The sequence below is a fragment of the Arctopsyche grandis genome, chromosome 2 (assembly GCF_051622035.1).
Source record: "Arctopsyche grandis isolate Sample6627 chromosome 2, ASM5162203v2, whole genome shotgun sequence".
Classification (NCBI taxonomy): domain Eukaryota; kingdom Metazoa; phylum Arthropoda; class Insecta; order Trichoptera; family Hydropsychidae; genus Arctopsyche; species Arctopsyche grandis.
In genome coordinates, this window is record NC_135356.1 from 35,442,928 (window position 1) to 35,465,378 (window position 22,451).

Sequence of the window (22,451 nt, forward strand, 5' to 3'; positions counted from 1 at the left end):
ATATCGGATTTATGCATGTAATGCTTTCATAAATTGATTTGTGATTTTCGACTATAATTATATATATATATATATATATATATATATATATATATATATATATATATATATATATATATATATATATATATATCATGTAAATAGAAATAACTTTAAAATCGTAACTATTGACACACACCTTCACGTTCAAATTCATAACGTAACATTTTACGAAACAATCCGGAACACTAGATTATGAATTTCCCGTACAGGAGAACACCTCTCATCTTAAATGTAAGATTGATTCAAGCATAGAATACAATTGCAATTTACATAAGAGTTCCGTCTATTGCAAACTATGTAGCTTTAAGTTTACCGTCGATCTCCGCGTAACACAAGATTTGGCTGCATAGACGAGTACTATAAGTAATAAGAATACTGTATATATCTATGACAAACGAGGTAAACTTCGAAACAACATACTCGAATCGGCAGTGTCGAAAAGTGAAACTGAAAAGTGCATTACAAGAGATATTCCACTGTACGTGACGCATACGGGTGCATATGAAAAACATTTTGAAAGGCATCAATCACATCAACAAATAATTGTCAACACAATCGGGTAGGGTTTGGCGTCGTCAGATCGAGACTCTTCACTCTTTCGCTTTCCATCGATTTGTCATATTCATTATTTAGTATCGTCGCCGATCTGACGACGCTCAAGAGCGCATTAATTTATTATTCTAATATAGTAACTTTACCAAGATATGTTACAGTGTATACAGTGTGTACATACGCACGTATGTACATATGTATGGGATGAGTTGCATCGTAAAGGCTACAAAAATATTGTCTGCATATAACAATAAAAATAAGATATCATGATTCAGATACAAAAACAGAAAGCAGCCAAAGAACGTACGTACGGGTGGGCCCGGAAACGGCTAGACGATTTGTATATCGAAAACGAACACTTTGACTGCAATTTTAGCATTCACTAAATAAACAAGTCACCGATTTAAGCTCGACACTTCATCAAGGCATTGTCAATCAGTTTGCTTGGCGAAAATTTGAACTTTGGAATGGTCCGGTTCAAACATTGCACAAAGGTGGTCATGATAGTCGTTTCGGAGACTGTCTGATTGAACGAACGCTAACTTCTGTGCAGAAATTCAACGAAATTGTGCTAAGGAAAGCGATGGAGACGTTTTTTTGAAGATTTTACTCACCGATATGACGGCACGTAAGCCTTAAAACATTGTCGGACTTATTATATCACTTTCTACAGCAAAATTTCTAAATATCTTCAACTCCTGAGACTATCTGACAGTTGAAGGACAACATTTAAGTTCCGTTTATTATTCAAAGAATCCCATTTATGCTAAGGAAAGTGTCGAACAATGTTCGACGAACTACTTAATTGAACCGAGTGATAGTATTTTTAAAAAAGCACTGTCATATGTATATCAATTTTGCTTTTATTTAGCTAGTGAATACTTACTTTTCAATTAAAGCGTTTATTTCAGCTGTATAATAAATAAGACCCACCTGTATATAATAATAAGCTGCCTCCTACGCAAACAGAGAGGGTGCAGTGATAAAGATCAATAAAAAAAATAATTCAAAGTTTAAAGTAAAATAAGAGTTATTTATAATAAACAATAACATATTAGGAATGTTGTTTTTTTTTTTTGCGAAAATAATAAAAAAAATAGTTAAACAGATCCACAAGTTTTTTTGGCTGTCAGCTACGAAAGGCAAATCACCACATAGATAGATATCCAGCCTATCAGCTAAAACAAAGTTTATCAATTATACACATATCTAATTTTATTAGCAACATTCAGAGTGATTAAATTATCGCCGACTGTATGCATACACCGCTATATATTGAAAATCAGTGACGCGAGTGGGTCTACTGTTCCATTTTGTCGGCGACACGAGTTTAACTAGAAAGTTCTCTAATTAGATAAATTAAAATCAGTCGGAATCATCGCTTTAGAAACGCGTCTACTGTCAAAAGTCAAAATTATCCATGACCAAGTTTAATTTGGGAGAAATTAAAATATACTAATGAAAGTAAATACGCATATGTCACAGTCGAAGTCTATTTTGACTAGTTGGAATATATTCCAACTGCCTACTACCATTATAGTTGAAGTGTATTTTCAGCTGTCGTATATTTTGAATAGTTGGAATATATTCCGTTAATTCATAGGGCGAATTACAATCCAACTAGTCGAAATATATCACAACTGAAAATACACTTCAACTAGAAGTTGGTACCAGGTCAAGATGGAGAGGTTAGGTTTTCGTGAAAACGTCATTCGATTAGAAAATTGAGTTGGAAAGTCACATTTTTGTTTTGAACACACTCTTACAGCTCTATTGTAATACGATATTCATTAGCTATAATTTACTAATTGAATTGAATTATGTAAAACGCCAGTTGGAATATATTACAACTGAAAATACACTTCGACTGTAACTTGTATGTACATATATACTGCCAAACTTATCTATAAGAACGTTCAATGTATTGGTCGTTTTTCTAGATACAACGGTGCATGAATAGTTGGTCTGCAAAATATACTTTTCCTTATTGTGAATAGCTTTTTAGTTAGACCATACATAGGTGAAATCAAAACAATTATTCAATAAATAAAAATAAAACATTTGCGTGTATGTATTACATGTAATATAATATATACACCAGACATCTGTTTTTAAAAATAATATTCAATTTGATTTAATAAATAAACTTTCAATGAATAAAAATACTCAACGTCAGACTTTTAATAATGCAATAAGCAAGTAGTATGTATGTACAGATCGAATCTGTCCTGAATATTTATTTGATTTTAATTTAAATAAAATACAATAATATGTAAGTATGTCCCGACTTGGTTTTTTTTTTTTTTAATTACTTTTATCTAGACATTAAAAATTGTTTCGTTTTACAAATAGTAAATGCGCCACAGCCTGCTTTTTTCCCGTCTCACATGATTTTTTTTTTTTTTTTTTAGTCCTACCGATACTTTTGAAAAAGCTTACAATTAATTTAGTCGCAGATTGGTGTATGGTCGTGAAGAACGGAATCATCTCAATTGATCAAAAAATGAACGAGAAGTAAAATAGAAATAATAATAATAAAGATTGTTTCACATTATCAAAATAAAATATAATATAAAGCTAACATATTTTAGACAATGGCAGTTCAGATTGTTGACGCGCGCATAATCGAAACAACAGAAGGCCTCTGTTTCGAAAATAAACAATAATAAACCTTAAAAATACCACTACATAATTGTAGCATGCAATATATAATGGAATCGGAGAATTCGAATAGCGTTCCTAGTCTACTGGTATTATTTAATTTGCGATTTTTGTGAAAAAAATTCCATATTTGCATTGATCCTGTCTGAACAATCTGAACCCCGTTGCATTAGTATAGTAGGCTTTCACAATATCTTATGTATTGCCATATAATAAATATACAATTATATCGCAGACATTTCCATTTTCTTTTTCTTTTAATTTACTGAATAACACAGCACTTGCACTTGGGTTTCTTTTTAATGACAACATGTTCGGGATGCAGCGGCTCCTGAGGACCGGTGTGTTGTATGTCTACGGGGCCCGTGGCCGGCACGGTGTCTTCCATGGGGCCTCCGCCGCCGTTGCTGGTGCCATTCTTCACCGCAGACTGTAAATTCGTGGCCTTCACTTGCTTCTGAGGAGACTGAGTGATCGGAGTAGCGACCTGAAATCATCACACACACACACACGTTTTAAAATCACTTCAATTAGTCACATCATGATCGCCCAAAAGACGATTTTGCCATGAAAATCGCGAATACGGAATATTTGGCAATCGAATTCTCATTAGTGTGATGGACTTTTCGGCTGCCAGATATAATACTGTTCGACACGAAAAATGGTTCAGAGACGAGATATGACTTTTCTAATAGATCTATGCCCAGTGAACACGAATCTGGTAATAAAAAATGTTGATTGGCTCGAGATTCGGTAAGATATATGTGTTTTTTAAATCGCGCGATTTTTCTATATCTTCGTGTTTTTCGGTTGACGTCTCAAAATCTGTCAATTTCCAGTTCAAAATGAATATTGGAATCAATAGTCGGCTATTTTATATTTCATTTGTAGTACTTTTCAGCTTTCAAATCCCTCTTAAGTAGTCGTCCAGTTCAAATCAAAAGTCAAAAGTACGTAGTTTCACTTAGGATTTTTTCCCACTGTTAATACTATTTTATATTGAGTATTTTCTATTGAAAGATGTTTATTGGGATAGTGTTCTGGCCACACTATTTTTTGTTTTCGTTTAAAAGGGTTAATTGGAAGTGTGCTGAATTTTAAATCGGTAAAATTGCGAGCTAAAAGCTAGTACTAGTATTTACTCGTATTTACACGAATTTGAATTTAATTAATAGGGATAATATACTAAATTGTCTTTATATGAGAATTAAATAAAATTTCAATTAGAAAAATCATATTTCGACTATTCTTGTGGATTAACAACAAAAATTCGTTTATTTTATCGAGGTAAGCCAGTTATCTATAAAAAAAAGTCATATCTCGTCTCTGAACCAAAAAAAGTCGTCATTTGTCGAACAGTGTAATCACCGAACCGTTCGATTATGGCATGAATATTTTGTTTGGCGTTTGAAACAAACGCACACACATTTATATTTATACACATTTCACCATAGGTGCTGTGACAGTCGCTCCAAGGCGACACCTATGGTCAAACTGTACAATTCCGAACACAATAACGACATCTATAGCCAAACATATTCTACAAATGTAGGTTAGATATATAACAAACAACAAATTCTATTGTTGATTGTTGAATATGAAATGAAAAAAAAAAACATTTTTTTCGAGGGTTTGATAACTATGTATGCAGTTACTTTTCCTAAAAATGTTAACCTAGATTAGGGCTGCCAGATTTATCGATATCCAAACCGGGACATTTCCTATTCCTACCCCCCCCCCCCCTTTTTTTCGAGTTTGTTTAGTTATTTTAATATTAAATTAAATTAATAATTTTCTCAATCTCGCTTTTCTTGCTTTTTTAACCATGTGGATCTACGGTGAGATTGAGATTCGTGCATTTTTTTGCAGTTTGCAGTCATAACTGCGGGAGGTTGGTATTTCTGAACAATGAATCAATAAGCAGCTATTTGGAAACCGGGAAATTTGGCTGTCCCGAAAGATCTGGACAGAAGGAAGATCTGGAAGAAATTTGGACGCCGGGACGAGAGGCTTGAAACCGGGACAAACCCGCAATACCAGGACGCCTGACAGCCCTAACCTAGATTGAATCGTAAATAATTAAAAATAAATCTCAGATGAATAATGTCATATAAATGCATTTAAGTAAATTGGTAATAATAAAGGGATAATATTTTTGGCACGGCTGTAAAATAAATTTCCCAACAAATGTGAAAACGACATTTAATGTCAAATTAACATCTCTAAAATAGCTCGCACGACATAATTGGCGTTCGCCCGGCAAATATCACGTCAAACGGGTTGGCAGTACCAAAAATAAAATTTAATGTTTCAGAGAAATCATAACCAGTTACATTTTCACTGGGGAATTGTAATATCTTAGCAGCCAACACTTATTTATTTAAGGGTTAGGCTAGGTTAGGTTAAGTTAGGGTTGGCCCTACTCATTTAATATTGGGTTGTTAGGGTTAAATTTATAGAGTTAAACGTTGTAAATTCATTCTTTGATACATTTTCACTGCTTGAATTGGTGAAAATATATTTTCACTTGAAATATGCTTTCACTGTAACATATACACAGTATTACAGGCGGTTCGGTGATTACTGGTCACAAATTACTCGTCACAAAGTCACTAAAATCTCTATAACGGAACATCTGGCAGCCGAAAAGTCCATCATACTAACGATAACTATCATAGTAACGAGAACTTGAGTGCCAAATATTGTGTATTCGCGATTTTCATGGCAAAAATTGTCGGTAATTGGACTATTCGTCACATTGGGGTGGTCACAAAGGCAATTTTTGCCATGAAAATCGCGAATACACAATATTTGGCACTCAAGTTCTCGTTAGTATGATAGTTATCGTTAGTATGATGGACTTTTCGGTTGCCAGATGTTCCGATATAGAGATTTTAGTGACTTTGTGACCAGTAATCACCGAACCGTACTATTGTTTCCCCATTTGTTAGTAAATTGATAGTATGAATCGATAATTGGATTTGAGTGGGGTAAATTAATAATATGCTGGACAAATGAAAAAACTTCTAGTAAGTAGTGTGTCCATGAAAGGTGCATAAGTATTGCAAGTATTACTTAATTAATTACCCCATGATTATTGGCCGCATCACGATCAGTCTCATCCAACGATGGCAACAAGGGGACGGAGCTTCCAGGGGTTGGCGTAATTGGTTTGCCACCCCTGATCAGCGACACGATTTCGTCCGCTTCTCTACTCAGGTCACCATCGGGTCTGAACGGGTTATCCCATCCACTTTCCGTACTGTAAAAGAAGAAAAATGATCGATTAGTATACATTTATACACAGGATGGGACACAAACGGTTAGAATTTTGAAAATATACATTTCACTTTAAAAGTAAATATCCATTAGCTCTATATGTACGTATGTATATTATATATTAATTTCTATCCACTCAACAATGCATTATACCAGTCATTTTTTAAATATAATATTGTTATTGTGGTTCGGTGATTTTTGGTCACAAAGCGCTCGCCCAAAAGTCACTAAATTCTCTATAACGGAACATCTGGCAGCCGAAAAGTCCATCATACTAACGATAACTCGAGCGCCGAATATTCCGTATTCACGATTTTCATGGCAAGAATTGTCTTTTGGGCGATCGTGATGTGACTAATAACTAGAGACACTTTGCGCCGTTCTTTGTTCCTTTTGCTCTCTAGCTTTGTACAACAACAAAAAAAGTTTCACCATAAAAATTAACAATGCACGGCGAACAATGATAGCAATGAACGGCCCAAAGTGGCTCCCGTCTCTACTAATAACAATGAGCAAAAAAAAAATCATGTTTTTGAGTTACCACAGCGGATACTAATCAATCTTTACTAAGTTTGACCCACTGAATTCGAATATGATAATCATTTTTGTTGGTTCGCTCTCGTTTACGAGATATGAGCGTTAAGGTCTATAAGAGCCAATAAGGTCTCGCGATCCATCGACCACTGATCTCTCTGTGCGGAGAGTATCTGATGGGTATAAATGGTAATTGGATTATTAGTCACATTGCGATTGCCAAAAAGGCAAATTTTGCCATGAAAATCGCGAATACGGAATATTTGGCACTCGAGTTCTCGTTAGTGTGATGGACTTTTCGACTGCCAGATGTTCCGTTATAGAGATTTTAGTGACGAGTAATCACCAAACCCTTAAAAAGATACCTGTTGGCAACCCTAGTGGCGGTGTAATTTTTTTTTAATTCTTCTATTATTTTGGGCAGACGCTTTGTGACCAATAATCACCGAACCGGGTATAAATATTCGGCGGTTCTGGTCCGTGCTTCATTCGGAGCTGGCAGGCCGACGGGTGAGGAACAATTAACTACCTTTACCACTACTGTGTGTCTTTCACCCCTTTACACGTCCACGCTACAATGTTATTTAGATGAATTTAGCATTCCAATGACTTTTTCGGAATTTGTTGAATTTCTGATATTCCCGAATGATTTGAATCCAAACGGATGAGGATGAATACACACTGCACAAAAATCTCTTTATACAAATTAAAAAAAAAAAATGACCTCTTTAACTCCTGATACTATCCAAGAGTTGAAGAACAACATCTGAAGGGAAATTCAGCACATTTCAGAGGTTATGCTAAGGAAAGTGTGCCGAGTTCATTTGAGTGAAATTATCTTCAAAAAATGACTTTGTGATATATGTACATATGTATTGAATATTTATTTTGCAGTTAAAATGTTAATTTTCAAGATACTACAGTCGAATCGATCTAGCATAAGACTTACTTAAAATGCGTTTACCCTCCACTTGACCCGCGATGGCCAATTACATTTCGTTTCAGTTTCGCATTGCATTTTGGTCAATAAATACAACATTGTAAGTGCGTATAATTTAACTTTAATTTTATGTTAGTGTTTCGTATTTTGAAATATTTACATTAATAAAATATTAATACAAAATACGTAAGTTGTTGATATTATTAATTTATTTATGGAATGCGTATGTATATTTTATATTAATTGAAATTTATATTTTTTTAAACGATAAAAGTAATTGTCAACGTCATGTTATGGACAGCAAAACTTACAGTAATATTATTAAAGACCTTGCATTGAATTGTATTGTAATAATATTATATAAGAAATAATTTAATAAAAATAAAGACATTATTTTACGTCCTTAAAATGTTACAATACATTGCGCGAATGCGACAGCATGCTTTGTTTTCGTAAGTCTCACGCTAAATACTATACAGACTATAATCAGCATATGTTGTTTTTTTAATTGAGATACATAAGTAAGTGTGCAATGAGAGATGCAAACCAATAGCAAATTTTTTGATTTTGGTTTGAATCTCTCGTAGCAATTTTTCAAATACGTACCCATTCATTTGATTTTCAGGATGCTTGGGACCCTTAATTACATAGTACAAGACTCCACCGTGGGATATCGCCATTGTCACATAATCATTTAAAAACTCTATTCAATCCGAAGTCAACTTTCATAATAATTCAATTTTTTTAAGAACGAACCCCCCTCCCCCTCACCGCAGTGAAGATATTCAACGACGAGCTAAAAAGTTTTGCAAAATTCACAATTTATAAACCACTGGCGGGAAATGTTTCGCAAGCGATAAACAACGGCCTTTATATAGACAGCAAAAACAGAACGCAGATGGCATAAAATAAATTCGAAACAGTGCAATTGTCGGATCGATAAACTCGATTGAATCTTTCCTACGCTTCCTTCCATATGTTTTGGAGTGTTGCGAGTTATTTTTAACCAATTCCGTATAGTGATCGACTAATTTAAATACACATTGACTGAAATATGTTACTTGGAACTAATCCAAATATTCGTTCGGTCAAGTTTGTGTTCACATCACATCTTTGAAAACAAACTTTAGTCTCATAACATACCGAAGAAAGTTCTAGATACGTTTCAAATTGTTATTGCAGTTTGCATCGGATTCGTAAATATTAAATACTAATGTAATTTAAATCTAATATATGATTTCGAAAGAGACTTTGTATATATTATATGTATGTAACCTTCGTTCGTTGGTTCGTAGACGACTTATTCGATTTATATACAATAAAGTTTTTTTCGATTCAAAGGATTCGAAGTCCCTGGGGGCGAAGGTGCCGAGGGCGCAGGCACCGCCGGGGGCACAGGCGCCGGATTCTGATATACATATAATTTTGAAAGAGACAGTATATATGTTTGTTTGATCGTGACAGTCAATTAAAAAAAAAAACAAATGAGTATTCAAATAAATTTATATAAAATAAAACTATACAAATAAATTTATATAAAATAAAACTATTCAAATAAATAAATTAAAATGTTTACTGTGTATTAGATTGGTCATGTTTAAGCGTTTATATTACAAATACCGAGTGAAGCCGGGTAAAACCACCAGTATTAATTAACAATGTAGTTGTATTTTATTTAAATTTATTTGAATATTTATTTGTTCGATGACGTCACCGATTTTAATAACCAAACAAATACAAATAAAGTCTCTTTCGAAATTATATATTAGATTAAGCATGGACTAGTGGTTAGCATGTCTCGCTATGGTCAGTGTGGTTGTGAGTTCGAGTCAGACCAGACCTTGGTTAACATTTTCAAGTAACAACACAAATTTATATACAATAAATATCCATAAAGACATATATGGCGAGAAACCTGAGATATAACAATAACTCAAGGTTTGCAACGGAAAATTGGGAAGGAAAAGCCAATTTTACAGGAACCGTTTCAATTAAAATCAGAAAAATTGGCAAATTCTGATAAGAAACGATCGATCTCAACAAACCAAGGTCTGGCCAACAACGACTCTAGTGGGAATCGAACCCGTGACAAAATGCACGAAAGAATTCAACACTCTCCACTAGACCACGCTGCTGGTTAAAATGTATTATTTGGTAAAAAAAAAATCACCAGAGTAATATAAATATGTACTTATGTATAAATAGTACTTTTATATAAAATTTTGTAGCACTCCGACAAAGACGCGCCGACAAAACGATCTACGACAATGCCGCGCCGACATAAAAATAAATTCCGTATTATATTTTATATCCAATGAAAATGAAAACATCATAATTTAACACCTAAGTCACGTTATTTTTGGATCTATTCCGTTCGCTGATCTTCATTTAACCGAAAAGGATTTTCTAAATTTTGTCTTTTTTCGAACAGGAGTTTGTATATATGTACATATGTTACAGTAAAAGCGTCAAATCTCGAATCAGTATACACTGACTAGTAAGTGTGTATATTAGCTTTAGTTTTTAGCTAAAGCTTACGACGCTAGATTCCGCAGATACTTTTACTATACAAAGTATACACTCACGCGCAAATTCATGCACTTGTTGCTGTGCACTAGTAAATCTGCTAACGAATGAAATTTCAGTGTTTTGACAGCCGACCAAAGTTTGACGTTTCACTTCCAATAAAGTTAATGCTCAAGAATATAACTGGTTGTGTTCAAATAACTCATTTATTGTTGAATTGATACGAAATATGCAATAATTAACAAGGTTAAATCCACAGTAGAAGTTTTACAATTACTTACATCCGTATTACCTATGATTTTAGGTTACATTTTATTTTGTTCATTAATAATATATTCTTTGATATATTTAATGTCGCAATCTTTCAATTTTTAGTTTAATCCATCATAGGCCGACTATATACTCGTTAAGAATGTCAACATGTTATTCCTTTCGTAAGCATTTACTCCGTACGGATAGCTAGTGTATGAATGTACTAGTAAACGAGTTCATTCATTCTCTCATGTACACTGTTACTGGGTGATTTTGTTGATTCATACACATACTAGTCATTGTATACACCCTTACTGGAGCTTCACACTCTTACTGCAACATACGTATGTATATACATTTTTTTTAATACATTTATGTAATATCTTTCATATACGGGAAATAATATTATTATTTATAGATTTTTGAGATATCACCACACAATTTAAAAAACGCTTGAAAACCAATTATTACTACATTTTTTTAATAGTAAATGTTGATCTCGTAAAATAAGTATTTCACTATGTAAAATATTTTCGTATATGTTACAGTGAAAGCATATTTCAAGTGAAAATATATTTTGACCAATTCAAGCAGTGAAAATGTATCAAACAATGAATTTACAACGTATATAACTCTATAAATTAAACCCGAACAACCCAATCTTAAATGAATAGGGCCAACCCCTACTTAACCTAACCTATTTTAACCCTTAAATGATACCAACCCTAACAATATAATCTTAAATGAATAAAACCAACCATGAAAATGTAACTGGTTATGATTTCACTGAAACGTCAGTGAATATATACATATTTTCACTGTGACTTATGTAATATATGTACCAAGTCGACGTCGAAATACACCGAAAAAGTCGGGAAAACGAGTCTTGCAACTAAAAATGATGGTATCTCTACAAATGTATTTAATAACTAAACAAATCGATTTAAATATACTGAATATATAAAATGCACAATTATATTTATAAAACTCGTCTGAAAACTAATTTACTACTACTATTTAATAATTGAAATAATAATAAATTAATTAAAGTTCTTAAAAATTACAGAAATTTAGTACGGCCAGTTTGAATATTGCCTTTCGAAAGACATTTGAAATGAAAAAAACACTCCGAGCTGCTTTAATTAAAACGCTGAAAAGTTTCACCATATATTTAAACGTTCACACACAAAGAATTTTTCGTTAAATTGGCATCAATTTATGTACAGAAACAAATATGTGTATATATATATATATATTTGAAGAAAAAAAAGGTCGATATATAATTTCGCAGATGCAATCGAAAACATTGGGCGCGTTGCCAGTCGGATAAGTGAAAAAACGAGAAAAATCAGCAATACAAAAAAGTGTCACAGGATGACGAGTTCTATTTCTGAAAAGTCATCATCGGGGAGTAATTCTTTGCGCAAATTTTAAATCTAGTTGAAACGTAATGTAAAAACATCTGGCACACACACATATCGCTATGAACATTTGGAATTACACAGCGGCAAACAACTAATCATCAGCCTATTTATGGCGACTCACACCGATGGCTTTTCAATGCACGGCAAACGAGGAGTCAACACGGCTCCATAAGGAAAGTTGTTTGTCGAATATATTGTATTTTTAAAGATGACCAATGACATATGGGTGAAATCTATTTATTGCATACGAAAGACTAATTTTAGCCATACAACTCGCGTACGATTATATCTTAACAAAGGCCGACTTCCAATCGAAGCTCGTCTACATACATATAACAACATATGTATATTACAGTCAAAGTGTATTTTCAGTGGTAATATATTCCGACTGGCGATTTAGCTCATTCATATTCGAATACAATTCAACTAGTAAATTATATCTCTACAAGTGCAACTACACGTTCAACAATGTGCGCCAGTTGTAATATAACAGTTGAGTTTCGACAGCTATGATGTTTTTACCAATGTTTTAGAATTCAATTTGCTAGGTTTCACGAATTTGAATGAGTGCTGTATTTCGATAATTCTAAGAATGAGTTCAAAATAAAAATATGAATTTACTAGTCGAGTGACGTTTTCTCTAAAATCTAACCTCTCTATCTTATGTGGTACAAACATATAATTGAATTGTATTTTCAGTTGTAATATATTTTGACCAGTTTGAGTGTAATTCGCTATATAAATCAACTTACGTGGGTTAGGCGGAATATATACCAACTAGTCAAAATATATTTAAACTGAAAATAAACTTCAACTACATATAACGGCAGTTAGATGAAACATAACCTAACCTAATTTGGTACCAAATTATAATTTAATTATATTTTCAGTTGTGATATATTTTGACCAGTCGGAATGTAATCCGCAATATGTAGATTAGAAGTTGTTGGCCTTTTCAATAAAAGAAGATGTACATATGTTATTTAAAAAAAACCAAAAAAGAAGAAAATACAGAAACGGAAATGATAAAAACAGCGCGACGAAACCACTACTCCCGAAACACATATTTGCATAAAATGGACAATTTAGATTTTTTTCAATAATAAGCAACCCAAAGAAGAGAATTGGGTTAAATAATAGAGGGATTCCTAGATAGATGCTATGCATACGTAGTGGCTGTTTTAAATACTGAGTATTTTCGGTCAAAGCATTTTTTTATTATACAATTGGCCTAATAAAATTGTACGCGACTGTATTTGGTTGGTGAAAAAAATATTATGTGAATAATATTATATAGATGATCGGTAAGTACGTACAGAGAAGTGCGTGAAATAAATCAATAACTTGTTTTTTGTGACTTGCAATTCAAGGGTGAAATTTCATTAAGAAGTAGCGTTTCTTTGATTAATATTAATATTTCAATACTATTTATATGAATTATAATTTTAAAAATAGTTTTATCATTTTTGTGAATCACTTTTTCAATTCCGCATAGAACTATATGAAATCATTTTAGTTTCATAAAAAATTAATAAATAAATACGCCGACACGAGAATACGTCAACGAGCGAATAAATACACATTTATTTGAACTAATTTTCATCGAAATAAATGTACATATGAAATAATTTCGGCAAAATCTCGTGTGGGCGTTGTCTCCGGTTTAGTAGGTCAGTGGTAAATCGCAAATATACATTTCATAATATCAATAGCCAAAAAATTTTACATTAATAATACATCCATCAAATTGAACGCACTTTTCATATCTAATAATAAATAAATAATAAGTCAACATTATTATTTATTTATTTTATATATCACGTCGATCAATCGAATACACATTTATAATAATAGATTTCGAACTGAAAATTCAATTACATTTGCAATTTGAGTCGAACTATATAACTTTATATAAACTATTTTGTTAACTTTTGACCGTAGACGATTTTTGAAAAGTTTCTGAGCTTTCTTTCAACAACTTTAATCCGTCCAAACAACACCGGCTAATGTATTGTATATTTTTAAAAATAAATTATGCATCAAATAATGAGCATTACAAAAAAAATGCGCCGCTTGCAATTTTTTTTTTTTAAGCAAATAACCTAATTTGGCACTGTTTGATGAAAACGCACACACATACACAATATATATATATATATATATATATATATATATATATATATATATATATATATATATATATACATATATTTTTTTTTCAGAACACGAAATATATCATAAAATTAGTACAAGGCCGGCGGCATGTAACAAACGGTAGATCGCAAGAACGAACGCTTTCGTTGCGTTTGCGCGAAAATGGCGCTCGCGATTGGAAAGCGCGGGAAAACCCAGAAAATTGGGTGGAAAGTGGGTGGGTGGGTGGATCGTAGGTCGCGATACCTGCGCTCTGATCCGCGTTCAATACGCGACTGGGCCTCGACGCGCATTTACGTAACCGGCGCACAAGTCTTCCTCAACTCACCCACCCCATCCCACCCACTGGCCGGCCGATCCCCATTGTGGTCCGGAACCTACTATAATACATATATCACACCAGTCGTGTCAAACACTAGGCCCGTGATCCCCTTGGGGCCCGCACGTCAACACGACTCTACACGACGTTACATTGGACATTTATGTATGTACGTACATACTAGCTGCCCGGCAAACGTTGCAATGCCACAATAAGGCATGCAATTCCCGTTCCCGTTTCAAGTGATGGTTGGAACTCAACAACGTCTCCTATAATAATTGTAAATAGGTTGTTGAGCTCTTTTTCCTATTATACCGTACATTAACATTAGAATAATATAATACTATGATCACCAACAAAATTAAATTAAAATTGTAAATTATATAAAATGATCAGTAGATCAGAAGCTATTAAAATAGATATAAGATGTATTGTGAACATAATTTCGTAATAATAAAAAACATCAATAAAAAAGCGTCAAATCTCGAATCAGTATACACTCACTAGTAAGATGTTCCGTTATAGAGATTTTGGTGACTTTTGGACGAGCGCTTTGTGACCAATAATCACCGAACCATTTTGCGCGACAGTTAAGAGGGCTGTACACCCGAAACCTTAATTTTGTTACCGTTCCTTGCTTCGATATTGTAACGTATACTAAACAGAGCCGCCGAGTAATTGCGATCGGATTAGGACGGGTAGCGTCCTGAGAGACCGTGAGACCGGTGTAAGTGGTTTTAGGGATTAGCGACAAGCTAAGTGCACGAAAGCTAAACAATGATTGCACTTCTCATACCGTGGGAATACATATCCGAATACGTGACTATACAGTAGGTAAACAGATTAGACGTCCTGAGAGATCTACCCCTTATAAGGCGGTACGTAGGCGATATCAGGGCATTCTGGACTGAACACTGGCAATACGTGTATCTCCTTAATCATCAATAAATGCTGTGATACGACTGTTGGCCTTTTACTTGGATCCTCCACCCACCCGTACGCAACAATATATATATTGAGTGTATATATATATTGAGTGAATTGTGCGACGTTACCGCACGGTGACACACAAAACCGCCCCAGCAAAAAACGCGCCAAAATATATGTATGTGTATCAATGTCGACTGTGAATTAGAACTGTGTTCTCATTAAAAATAAATATTTTTGTAATTCACATTTCAAAATGCTTAGGATTATTCATATTATAGGGCGCTTATTTACCGAGCGCCATATTTTACACTACAAATCATTTAAGAAACAGGCTAGCTAGGTTTGTTTGGTAATTATCAAGGAGATTGGATTCCATGTCGTTCCAGTTTAGTTTCATGCAATGTTCCAGTGTTTCAATGACGCTTGAGGTCTACACTATACTGTCCGTAAATAAGTTTCACTACAAAATTTTTTTTCCAATGTTTTATATATAGTAAGAGTGTAAAGCTTGCTGATGTACGTAGGTACATACATATATTACAGTAAGAGCGTCAAATCTCGAATCAGTATACACTCACTAGTAAGTGTGCAGACTAGCTTTCGACGTATTATTTTTTTATTTTATATATTCTTATGATTTTCTCCAGAATTAAAGCTCCAGGAATATCCCCCCCCCCCCCACTTTTTGTCATTGATTCCTCACAAATTATCTCATCTAGTCACTTTTTATTGTCACCTGTATATATAACAATAGCTGAACCCGGAATGCGAACCCAGAAGAAGGCATGCAATTCCCCTTCCTGTTTCAAGTGATGGTTGGAGCTCAACTCGTGTCTCTTCAACGCCGCGTCGTCATAAATCACCTGGTAATGTGGTAACCAACGAACACATTTCCTTATCACACTTGGTTACAAACCAGATAAATTGGCAAATTGGCAAACCCTGGTGCATTAAAATTTCCACATCCACATCAGTCGTAAAAGAACATTCAAACAGCACTCCAGATGACATACCATAGTCACCATAATTTTGAAAGCTCTGATATAACTAGTACCAGGGGTACACGGCGAGTAGATAAGAATTGGAATAGCACTCGAGTTTACATACATATGTACATATAATATAATATACGAGTGGGTGCGTAATCATTAAACAATGTGCATTGTTTGTGCAATAATAGGACTTGTTGCACCCAGAGTCTATAAAAATTGCACAATGGGCAACAAAGGTCTGGCATCGATCGTCTCGCAAATCGGGTCACTCGGAGGAGAGGAAAATTCATTTCGAAGGGGCCGTGGTATTTCAAGGGTCGTTAAGTAAAGTCGAGGACTATCAGGTTGTTGCCTTTAGTTTATTTTGAAAAGAGTATTTAACTTGTCGTTTGTTAACAGCATCTAGTATACATATGTATACTGAAAATGGGAACCGATTTTGTGTTATCAGTAAGCAGTTGCATACTGGTAGCAACTTTTTGGCTGTAGATGACATTTTTGTCTGTTGATAGACGAGGCTTCTGTTCACTGTATGATATAATCGGTCGAGTGATCGTTGTTGTGTTCGTCATTGTCTTTTAAACCAACAGCGTGGATTAGTGGTTAGCATTTATTGCTATGTGGTTGTGAGTTCGAGCCATACTTGGTTACAAACCAGGTCGGTCGTTTCTTATCAGAGTTTGCCAATTTTTCTGATTTTCATTGAAACGATTCCTGCAAACTTGGCTTTCCCTCCCCATTTCTCGCGAGAAATCTTGAGTTATTGTATTATGTATATCTGAGGATTGGCCGGGTTTCCCTTCATAGATGTCTCTCTGTGGATGTTTATTGTATTGTTGTATAATATGTTTATTGATCCGATACACGATGTATGCATGGATGTCATGTACCATGTCATCCGACCATGGATGTCATGTACGGTTTCGAATTATGTATAAAATATATATAACTAGCTGAATAAGGCATGCAATTCCCGTCCCCGTTCCCATTTCAAGTGATGGTTGGAATGTTTATATTCAAGTGATGGTTGGTTATTGTGTTATATCCGTGGATTCGCCGGGTTTCCCTCGATAGATGTCTCTGTGGATGTTTATTGTATATAAAAACGTTTATTGGTCGTATGGTATACGATGTATACAATGTCCGACCATGGATGTCATGTACGGTTTCGAATTATGTATTAAATATATATAACTAGCTGAATAAGGCATGCAATTCCCGTTCTCGTTCCAGTTTCAAGTGATGGTTGGAACCCAACTAACGTCTCACCAACGCCATGTCGTCGTAAACCAACTGGGAACGTGGTTACTAACGAACACATTTCCTTGACTACACAATGGCGCTTCAAACTTTCGCGTCGGTAAAATCGTAATTACGAATATTATTATTAAGAGGTTTTTTCCACAGTAAGCTTCCCGGACATATGAGACAGACAGACAGACAGACAGACAGGCAGACAAACAGACATTCAATTTTATATATTTAGATTATATTATATAGAATATTCGTTTGAAACATAAAAATGCCGAGAAAAAAGGTGCCGGAACGCCGTTCCACCGCATTACATTTTTTTTTTATAATTATAACTAAGATCAGTCTTCGACTTTTATTAGTTTGTTTGATTGATAGTTGCTTCATTTAGTGAACGATATCTCCCATTGGAGATATCGTCCTTTATAAGAAATTAATTATTATTTATCAAAGGCTGTTTCTTTCTAATCTTTTCATAGATTTCTCCTTTAGCACACCGTACGTCAATGGATTTGGGTTTGACGCTTCCTATAACCGATGTTAACCGCATTACATGGGAAAAAAGCCCTGTATATAACTATGCATATACATATGTATGTATATGCTAACTTCATCTAGCTATACGAGACCGACAGATAAACAGTCAAACAGACATTCAATTTTATATATATACATAGATGAATCGATATAACGAATTGTCACGTTTAATTTTTTCTCTTGCCACCGAGAGCAAACCCGGATGTTGAAAAAGTAATATTTCCGACGGCAAATAATAAAAAGCTGATTTTTACGTGAAAAATGATCATTTTTTTTCGTCCAAGGCACTGTTACATGAAAGTTCGTTATATTTTCAAGATTTGTATAATTTTTGACAAAAATTATATGAATTTTCAGATAAAAAACGGGTTTCCGGAAACTTTGGCCGTTACTTTTATCGTCTATAAAATATAAATTTCCATTAATATAAAATATATACGTATTCCATCAATTAATTAATAATATCAAAAACTTACATATTTTCTATTAAAATTTTATTAAATATTTCAAAATACGAAACACCAACTCAATACTAATAAAAAATTAATGTTGAATTTCTAGACTGAAATGCAATGCGAAACTGAAACGAAATGTGATTGGCCATTGTGGGTCGAGAGGGGGGGGGGGGGTGAATGCGATAGCGTGTACATTTTACGTAAGTCTCATGTTGGATCGGTTCGAATGTAATGATTATATTCGTATTCAATGAGAAAAATATTTCATAAAAGGTGCGTTTTAATGATGATAACGTAGCTGGACGAATACCAAAACGTGGTTCCCGGAAAGATGCACTAAATTGCACTGTAATAGCGCAGTTCCAAGAAGTCCCAATTTTCAAATGCGCACAAAAAGAACTTACGCAATAGAATTCCACCAAAAAAATGTAGCACCCTCGAATAACGTACAAAAAAAACCCTTGACGCTTTTTTATGGAATTCTATTGCGTCAGTTCTTCTTGAGCATCTTTGAAATTTTGGATGTCTCGAGAGTGCAACTATCTCGAGTGCATTTTTCCGGTCAGCACAAAACGTAGAGGTGGACGAATACCAGTCAAGAAATTGATATTGATCTCACATATCTGTACGGAAGTGTACTTTAAAAACCTTGCTGAAATTTTTGATTATTATAAAAAATATCAACTCGAGGGTGGATATTCTACAAAAGTAATTATATTTCTAGAAAATTTTTAATGAATTATATTAGAGCATACCTTTACGAGTAACATTCAATTAAAATTTTATGAACAAAGCTTTCTATTAGACCACAATTCATCTCTGATCTCGAAGTCATAAACGCACCCAGTACAAATTTATTTCGTTGCATATCATCAGTCAAAAGTTTGACCAAGTGTGATGACATGATTAAATGAAATTTTATTAACAGTACGTATATATAGATATTCAAATATTTAAATATACAAAGTGTACGTATATATGTACATACATATATGTATTTTTGTATACAGGTAAATGTTATATGCAAAAAAAATATATATACATATATCCAATCACAAAATCGAAGAAATTTATAAGTGGATTGCAAGTGGATCGTACATAAATAGTAGCCCCAGACACGAAAGGGTAGAAAGCCATAAAATATGCAGACGAGTTGTTTAAAAGGGGGCGTGAAGTTAACCAGTGACCTTGAAATTTGTCTAAAAAAGAAAGACAAATCTTTCGACGTACCAAAAATTTAATCCTGTTTGTATAAAATTATACGTAAACTTTCCAGTAATATGTAAGTCAAATAATACTAAAAAAAAAAAACAATTTTTGTTTGAGATATTCATTACATTCGCGAAAGTTTTTTATGAAGGAAAACCTTTGGAAAATATGGGTTTAACTGTATAATTATAAAATAATCAAAACTTTTCTCCAAGAGTAGCCGCCGTGAGATTGCCTGGTTGCCTTTAGCATCCCTTAAATTATACCGTTCATTGAACCGGAAACTTGTTTATTAATTGAATGTCGACGTGAATAATGTTAATTAAGTCAATTAACATCGAGATCGATTCGAACGATGTTTTATAAACACTTAAATTGTTCGTCAAATAAAACTTGGGATGTAAAATATATGAAAATATATATACAATTTACCAGTGCAAACAAACTAACGACTAAAATCGTAGCAGATAAAAAAAAACTTCCCCAACATTGCTAGGCCGTTTTTGTATGAGAGCCCTTCGATCCGGGGCTCCGAGCCCTTTCGGAACACATCAACGTTCTATGTAAATTAAAGTGCTGATAGATAAGAGTACCGAATGTCTTCATTTTATGTTGTGAACTGTTGCAAACACGCTTGCACGGCATTGATCGGGTGTTTTTGTATGGGAGCTTTTGATTTTGGACTCCTAGCCCTTTCGAAAAAATCTTATATAGGGTATCGTAAAATATAATAAAAAAAATAAATAAAAACTGACGAATTGTCAGATGAAGGAATTTGCACGGCATTCCTCGGGCGTTTTTGTATGGCACCTCTTCGATTACGGACCAATTAAAACACGTGCTATATGGTCTAACTTAGGAAAGAATATCAAATTTGACGTTTATCCAAACTTTTGGTACCAAAACACTTACGCGGCGTTGCCCGGGATTTTTTGTATGGAAACTTTTCAATGTTGTCTTGGTCAATGCCATTAGATAGTATGTATACTACATTTGGTAGTCTGAAATTGAAAACTATAGACTTCTTTAGTAGACACTAGGGGATGGGTACTCATTCGTAATATGGAAAATAACAATACACGTTCCAACAGTGCTGAATGCAAGAGAGCAAAAAGGTTTTCTACGAAGTTAATAAAACAAGCTATAACGCCTCAAAAGCAGATTACCCTAATCGCCATTCACTATCTAGTAAACACATACAAACATAATTTTTATATGTATGTTGTATGTAGGTTAGGTTATGCACCCAAAAAAGTGCATATAAAAAATGATTACGGTTGCATGCTTGGGTCAACAGGTCTTTTCAGGTGTAATTAACATGGTTTAAACGAGTATCATTGGCCGGTACTAGTTTTTCTTTCACGAATTGAATCCATTTCCGTTTCCGTAACTTTTGGCGTGCGAATTTTTCTATATGCCGTTCTTTTGGTGTTTGGATATTTTCATGTACGAGTGATTGTATTTACGCTAGCTTAAAAAACTAACGTAAATACAATCAATCGTAAAGTAAAATTTAAATTGAAACATCATTTGGACAAATGCAAAGTCACAATTGATCAACATCGAGGTCGCCGTCGATGAACCGGAAGTGCACTAACGAGGCGGCCATTGTCGACCATGACTGCTAATTGCATAGGTGAAAATAGCAGGAGGTATAAACACGTCAAAAATACTCATCGTATTTGTAATCATACACACCTACACGTGTATAATATAATAATATAAACAGACGGAAAGAGACGTTTACCATCTGTACAAATTTATCTGTTATTTCACGCCACCTAACCGTATTGGCGAAACGCCATTTTTTTTAATCTCGACAATTAATCGGTCGGAAGAAATCGAGGGTGTGGTCGGACGCGCGGCACCTAAAGGGTTAATTAAATGTTAGCGGTAAATGCAAAAGGGGGGCAAGGACGAAGCCCCGGGTATAAAAATCCATTCAGAATCGTTTTTTTTTTAAATTTTGTTTTGTATGCACGTGTAATTACATAGTTGAAAACGGTGGTGTACGAAATTAAGGCTCGCATACTACGAGGCGCCAACTCGCATGCCAGTAGTGTCCAATATGGATGTACATATGTAATAATTTTAGTTATATTATCTATATATGAAATTGAATGTCTGTCTGTCTAGTATAGGCTCCTAAGCCACTCAACCGATTACGATGGAACTTTCAGGATTTGTTGTATGCATGTCCGGGAAGCTTACTGTGAAAATAAAACGGGAAAAACCTCTTCATAAAATAATAATATTCGTAATTACGCTTTTACCGACGCGAAAGATTGAAGCGACATTGTATAGTCAAGGAAATGTGTTCGTTGGTAACAAAATTACCAGTTGGTTTATGACGACACGGCTTTGAAGAGACACGATTTGAGCTCCAACCATCAC

General features: G+C 34.1%; 1 protein-coding gene across 5 annotated transcripts in view; it reads right to left on the reverse strand.

Moving 5' to 3' along the window:
* Window positions 1-2,900: 2,900 nt before the first annotated feature.
* Window positions 2,901-22,451, reverse strand: part of LOC143922616 (uncharacterized) — a 245,997-nt gene continuing 226,446 nt past the window's right edge. For all 5 annotated transcript variants that reach the window (XM_077445942.1, XM_077445943.1, XM_077445944.1 and 2 more), the window contains 2 exons: window positions 6,343-6,517; window positions 2,901-3,742 (listed from right to left, as the gene is read on the reverse strand). In XM_077445942.1, the coding sequence (XP_077302068.1) occupies window positions 3,518-3,742; window positions 6,343-6,517 (400 nt within the window). In that variant the 3' untranslated portion in view covers window positions 2,901-3,517. The remainder of the gene's footprint in view (window positions 3,743-6,342; window positions 6,518-22,451) is intronic.